Source organism: Carcharhinus amblyrhynchos, unplaced genomic scaffold (genome assembly GCF_965287045.1).
Source record: "Carcharhinus amblyrhynchos unplaced genomic scaffold, sCarAmb.v2.hapA chromosome_1262, whole genome shotgun sequence".
NCBI classification, from domain to species: Eukaryota; Metazoa; Chordata; class Chondrichthyes; order Carcharhiniformes; family Carcharhinidae; genus Carcharhinus; species Carcharhinus amblyrhynchos.
Genome location: NW_027651002.1, coordinates 1 through 6,886, shown reverse-complemented (window position 1 = coordinate 6,886; position 6,886 = coordinate 1). Strand labels below are relative to the sequence as shown.

Here is a 6,886-nt window from a genome sequence, read left to right as displayed (position 1 = left end):
ATCGAATCCTGGCACCATGAGGAGGCAGCAGTGCTAACCCACTGTGTTGGGAATTGAACCCAGATCCCTGGCACTGTGCCAGGAATTGAACCCTGGATCCCTGGCACCGTGAGGCAGCAGCACTAACCCGCTGTGTTGGGACTTGAACCCGGGTCCCTGCTGCTGTGAGGCAGCAGTGTTCACCCGCTGTGCTGGGAATCGAATCCTGGGTTCCTGGCACCATGAGGAGGCAGCAGTGCTAACCCACTGTGTTGGGAATCGAACCTGGATCCCTGGTGCTGTGCCAGGAATCAAACCTTGGTCCCTGGCACCATGAGGCAGCAGTGCTAACCACATGACACTAATAAATAAAACACAAGGCCCGTGCGAGAAGACAGAGGCAGACGCCAACACTTTTAAAAAAAAAACACACATGCCTTTTTATTCAGAAAGATGAAGTGAACGGACAGGAGAGGGTGGGGGTGTATCCCTCTGGCAGTGGAACTGGGGAGGATGCAGGGAGACAGCAGTTTGATTCTGAACTGTGTTTATGCCCCAGTGCTTCCCAACACCAAATGATACACAGCTCAGCTTGGGAACTGGAGGGGCGGTTAATAACACTCAGGGACACACACACCTTCCAACACTCCTGAGGCTAGAAGGAATAGGGAAGGGTTAGAAATATACATGGCCCACTCCGATTAGTGACCACCTCTCCCCACGCCCGACACAAAAAAGGTGCTGACACCGAGGGGGTCGGCCGGGGAGAAGGGGACAGCTGTCCCAGTGATGCCCCCTGTAGCCGAATAGCCCAGGCCCAACCCCTGTCGAGGTTTCCCGTGGGAGCCTGGCGCACAGGGGACTAACGGAACAGTACGAGGAGGTTGGCCAGGGCACAAGTCAGCTCAGGGACAGTCAGGTGGGGGTGGGGGTGGTCACGTAAACATCTGCCGAGAGTTGACGGGGGTGGGGGTGTAATTTGTATTGAAGGTGACAGGAAAAAAAAAAGAGTGAGGGAGGGGCCCATATCAAACACGGAATAGTCACTGAAAAACAGGGGGAGGAGGGAAAGGGGAGGTGGTGGGAGGGGGGGAAAGGGGAAGTGGTGGGGGGGGGGGAGGAGATGGGAGATGGTGGTGTGGGAGAGGAGGGAGTGGGGGGGAAGAAGAGGAGGGAGGGGACGGGGGGGGCAGATGGGAGATGGTGTGGGGTGGGTGGGGGGGAAAGAGGGGAGGTGGTGTGGGAGAGGAGGATTTCCCTCAGGAGGCCCACAAATAGGTCGATACTAAAAAAAAAAGTGAGGAGCTAACACAGGTCCCAATGAGGCCAGAGGAGCTGGGGGTTGGGTTGGGGGGGGGGGGGAGACAGAGAGAGGAGCGGGGGGGGAGAGAGAGAGAGAGAGCGCAATCCAGCAAGGAGGGAGGGGAAAGAGGAGGTGTGAGCCGGTCGTACAGTTTCCAACAGCTCCCACAACCAAAAGGGAGCGACGCTGCGAACTCCTCCTGCACCCTCGATCGGGGCGACCCCAGCAACCAGACCAACCCTTGCCCCGAGGTAGAGAGGGGCTGCGTGTGTCCACCTCCGATCACCCTCCCACACCACACCACCACCCCCGCACCCCCCCCCCCGAAACAGATGCGGGGTGCACGCAAGAGGCAGTGGGGGGGGGAGCCCAAATGAGGACCACTGGTGTTGACCCTTTGGGGGGGGGGGGGGGGGGTGTGAAATAGGCAGTCAGGGAAGGCACTGCCCCTTGGCCACTCACTCTGAATACTTGTGTAGTGTTTTTGATTTGGGGAAGTGGGGGGGGCTCGTTAAAAATCGCACCGGGCGCGGTACGGGTCCAGGGGAGTGGGGGGGGGTGGGGAGGGGGGGGAGGCGTCTCCTCTGCTCTCGAAGCCCGATCTCCGTGCCCTCCCCCCCCCCCCCCCCCCACCAAATCTGGGCAGAGTGGGTGCGCGCCGTCGGCTGTCTTGGAGTTTGGAGGGGCCTCTGGGACGGAAGGGCACCAATCGAGGGGCAAGAGGTACAGGATTGGGGAGGCGGGGGGGGCCATTGGCGTGGCGGCAAGACAGAGGGAGACCCTGTCCACTCTATTAGTGTCCGAGGTGATGTCCTTTACAGATTGCCTCTGGGCATTTCCTCACCCTCAGGCACAGCGAGGCCTCCCCCCCACCCACCCACCCCCCCCTCTCACAGCCTGCGTACGGCTGAGGGAGTGTTTGAACGGCTGGGCTGTGCGTGATGGTGGGGGGGATTCAGGAGCTGGGGGTGGGAAATGTCGAGATGTCCGGTGAGGGTCTAGAGCAGTCGGCCCCTGCATTCTGTGGAGCCGCAGCAGCACAGTAACTGTTTCCCTTCCACGCTGCCCACCTCGTAGTTATAGTCCCAGGTCAGCTCAGTGCCGGCCCGAATCCTCCTGCAGGGACACAAGGACAGGAGACAGAGTCAGACACGCTAACACACTCACTGCGCCATGGGACACACACACACACACACACCACGTGGGTACACCCCCGAAACACAAGCATGCATGCACACGTACGCATACACGTGTGCCCCTGACGCGCACACATGCACGCCCCCAACGCATACACACCCGGCACATACACACACTCCTGACACATACATACACACCTGACACACGTGCGCACACATCCCGACGCACGCACAACCCCATGACACACAGGCATGCACACCCAACTCACGCACGTGCACACTCACGTACGCCCCCGACACACGCATACCCCCAACACACGCGCACGCATCCCCGTGACACACATCTGACACACGCGCGCACGCGCGCACACATTCGTGTACGCTCCTGACCCACACACGCAACACACACACACACACACACGCGCACACACGCACGCAGGCTGCATTAGATCACACGCACACACCACTGTAACACGGAGTAACTCCTAATCACCACCCCCACCCCCCTGCAACATTAGGCCATTCAGCCCCTCCAATCTGATCTGATCCCCCCACCCCTCCATTCAGTCTGTGGAAGACCAATCTGCAGTCCACTTACACCCCCACCCCACCCCGCCACTGCCTCGTTCCCCGAACCCTTGACGCCAAGAAGGAAAATCACTTTGATGAGACTGGGGAGTGATTTGGGGGTGTCTGAATGGAGACGGCAGAGGCGGGAGGTTGGGGGGGGGGGGGACGCACAGAGTTCCTGAGCCCCGCTCCTCCCTGTGTGAGGAATAGATTCACAATTTACCCCCACTGAAGGCCCTGACTCTCCGATAAGGAGCTCCTCCTCCTCCTCCAGCCCCCTTGTTCTAGATTCCTCCCCCTCTGGAAAAAACCAGTCTCTCCATCGCTCCAATCTTCAACCCCCCCTCAATTCAAATCGCTTCCACCCCACCCCACCCCACCCCACCCCACCCTTTAATCTCCCCACACTCGGGAGCAATGCCTCCTCTGCGGCCACCCAACACCCCCCCCCCCCCCCCCCCCCCCACACCGTCCCGGGAATTTAACCCTCTGAACCCCAGGGTCCTTCGGGTCAGATTGCGTTGCCCCCTCTGAGGGGTAAAATATCTCCCTCCCTGAAGTGGGGGGAAAAAAATGAGAGATGGACAGAGAGGGATATGGGCCGAACGCAGGCAATGGGGACTAGCTTAGGGGTTCAAAACAGAAGGGGCGGCATAGACAGTGGGGCCAAAGGGCCTGTTTCCACACGGTACATTTCTACAGCTTTACCACCTCCCCCCCCCCCATCTCCTCCTCCCCCCCCCCCCCCGCAAACCAGCGTTGCTTTATTGAACCCATCTAACTGAATTCAGGGTCCCTGGGAATGCCTCTTAACCTCCACCCACCCCCCTCCACCCCTCCCACGCAACCCCGCAGTGGACAACACACTAAGTTTGCTGAGAGAGAGAAAAAAAAAGGGGGGAGAGGGAGAGAGAGAAAAAAAAAGGGGGGAGAGGGAGAGAGAGAAAAAAAAAGGGGGGAGAGGGAGAGAGAGAAAAAAAAAAGGGGGGAGAGGGAGAGAGAGAAAAAAAAAAGGGGGGAGAGGGAGAGAGAGAGAAAAAAAAGGGGGGAGAGGGAGAGAGAGAAAAAAAAAGGGGGGAGAGGGAGAGAGAGAGAGAAAAAAAGGGGGGAGAGGGAGAGAGAGAGAAAAAAGGGGGAGAGGGAGAGAGGGAGAGAGAGAAAAAGGGGGGAGAGGGAGAGAGAGAGAGAGAAAAAGGGGGGAGAGGGAGAGAGAGAGAGAAAAAGGGGGGAGAGGGAGAGAGAGAGAAAAAGGGGGGAGAGGGAGGGGGGAGAGGGGAGAGAGAGGGGAGAGGGGAGAGAAAGGGGAGAGAGGGGAGAGGGGGAGACACACACTCTGTACTTACTTGCTAGCGAAGAACGCCACCCAGGGAAGCGGAGGTCATGTGTGTCGACAAAGACATTCTGTACAAAGAGGTTAGGGCTGCAGCTGTGCTGTAAGGGGTGGGGAGAGAGAGAGAAACACAATCTCAGGATTATCCTCACACGCAAAAACCGGCAGCATCTCTCTCTTTTTCAGTTCGTTCATCTGTGGGACACAGGGTGGTGGGGGGGGGGGGGGGTGGTGGGGGGTGGGGGGGGGGGGGTCGCCGGCTGGGCCGGCATTTGTCACCCATCCCTAGTTGCCCCTTGGGGGGGGGCACTTGAGAATCAACCAATATTATAAGCAGAGGCTGGCCAGACTGGGATCTTTTTCCACACAGCGTCACAGAATCCCACGGGGCAGAAGGAGGCTCTTCGGCCCATCGAGTCTGCACCGACCACAATCCCAGCCCAGGCCCTACCCCCGTAACCCCGCACATTTACTCCAGCTAGTTCCCCTAACACTAAGGGGCAATTTTAGCATGGCCAATCCACCCTAACCTACACATCTTTGGACACTAAGGGACAATTTAGCATGGCCAGTCCACCCTAACCTACACATCTTTGGACACTAAGGACAATTTAGCACGGCAATCCACCCTAACCTGCACATCTTTGGACACTAAGGGACAATTTAGCATGGCCAATCCACCCTAACCCGCACATCTTTGGACACTAAGGGACAATTTAGCATGGCCAATCCACCTAACCTGCACATTCCAAAGATGTCCGAAGAAAGTTCGAGTTGTTTATTAATGTCACAAGTCTGTTTACGTTAACACCACAATGAAGTTACTGTGAAAATCCCCGAGCTGCCACCCTCAGGCACCTGTTTGGGGTACAATGGGGGAGAATTTAGCGCAGCCGATCCATCTAAAATCAGCACGTCTTTCTGACTGTGGGAGGAAACCCACGCAGACACGGGGAGAACGTGCAGTCTCCGCACAGTGACCCGAGCCGGGAATCGAACTGGGGGAACTCGGCTCCCTGGCGCTGTGAGGCAGCAGTGCTAACCCCCACTGCGCCGCCGTGTCGCCCCTTATCCACTCTGGTCACTCCTTCTCCCCACTCCCCCTCCCTCAGGTCATTCGAAACCCCTCAGTCAGATCTGCTCCCCCCCCCCCCCCCCCACCACCCAAACGGTTCAGAGCCTCGATATTATCCAGCACCCCGCAAACAAAGCCTCTCTCCCGCTCTGTCTCTCGGCACCTGGGTGACTCGCTCCGTCCTCCGTACAGCCACGACATTGTGTGGCCCCCCAACTCCAACCGCGCCCCCCCCCCCCCACCGGTCTCCACCCCCACCACGACCAGGCGCCTAGTGCCCGCCCCCTACCCCCCCACCACGGTCAGGCGCACAGGGCCCCCCGCCTACCCACCCCTCCACGGTCAGGCACACCCACCCCACCCCTGCAGCCAAGCACCCAGGGCCCCTGCCCCCCCCGCCCCCACCGCAGTCGGTGCACAGGGCCCCTGCCATCCCACCCTCCACCCAACCCCCCCCCCCCCGCCCCCCGGAACCCCTCTGTGGCAAGGCGCCTGGGCTCCCTGGCCTCCCCCCACACTTGGTTCCACCCGCCAGCCCCCCCCCCCCAGACATCTCCCCAAATGCCAACTCCCTCAGCGTTTGCCGTGGGTGCGGTTAGGATGATTTGGCATTGGTGGCCCCCACCTCGGTGAGGGTGGGGTATTGGTCAGTCCTGTAAAGCGCCCCCCCCCCCCGCCCCCCCCCACCCGAACTTCAGGCACGGGTCGGAGACCTCCACCCCCACCCCGGCACACACACACACACACACACACACACTCACGTTCAGGTAGCGGCCCAGGTTGCCCTCCAGCTTGGCATCGATGATGTAACAGGACTCCTCACCGTCGTAGAACTGCCGGGTGCTCTTGTGCAGGTTGCCCCTTCGCCCTTCTCCATGTTGCTGGCCTTCACGGCGATCCCGTGGGTGGACTTGAGCGCAAAACCCCTGGTCGATTTGACCGCCACCTGCCTCTTGTTGGCGTTGTCTGGGGGGGGGGAGGCGGGGAGGAGGACAGGGCAATGACCAGGTGAGCATGAATAAACCAGCGCCATGGCAGGGTGGGGGGGGGGGGGTGGCGGGGGGAGAGAGTGGAGAGGGAGAGAGAGACAGCGCGAGAGAGGAGGCGGGGGAGCAGGAGAGAGACACACACAGACCACAGACAGAAAAGGGGGGGGCAGGAGCGGAGCGAAAGTGGCGGGGGGACGCGGGAGGGGAGCTACAGGGAGAAGGGGGGGGAAGAGGAGGGAGCGACGGGGGTTGGGGGGGCAGGAGGGGAGCGCAGAGAGAGAAGCGGGGAGGGACGGGGAGGGGAGCTACAGGGAAGAAGTGGTGGGGGGGGGGGAAGGAGGGAGAGAAGGGGAGGGAGCGACAGAGAGAGAAGGGGAGGGGAGCGACAGAGAGAGAAGGGGAGGGGAGCGACAGAGAGAGAAGGGGAGGGGAGCGACAGAGAGAGAAGGGGAGGGAGCGACAGAGAGAGAAGGGGAGGGGAGCGACAGAGAGAGAAGGGGAGGG

General features: G+C 60.2%; 1 protein-coding gene across 1 annotated transcript; it reads right to left on the bottom strand.

Annotated features, from left to right (window-relative positions):
• Window positions 1-2,189: 2,189 nt before the first annotated feature.
• Window positions 2,190-6,359, bottom strand: LOC145340667 (histone-lysine N-methyltransferase SETDB1-like; the record flags this gene model as incomplete). The annotated part of the gene is made up of 3 exons (XM_080185131.1): window positions 2,190-2,398; window positions 4,332-4,419; window positions 6,155-6,359. Coding segments are annotated over 3 exons (319 nt in total), but the record flags the coding sequence as incomplete, so codon positions are not given.
• Window positions 6,360-6,886: the final 527 nt, after the last annotated feature.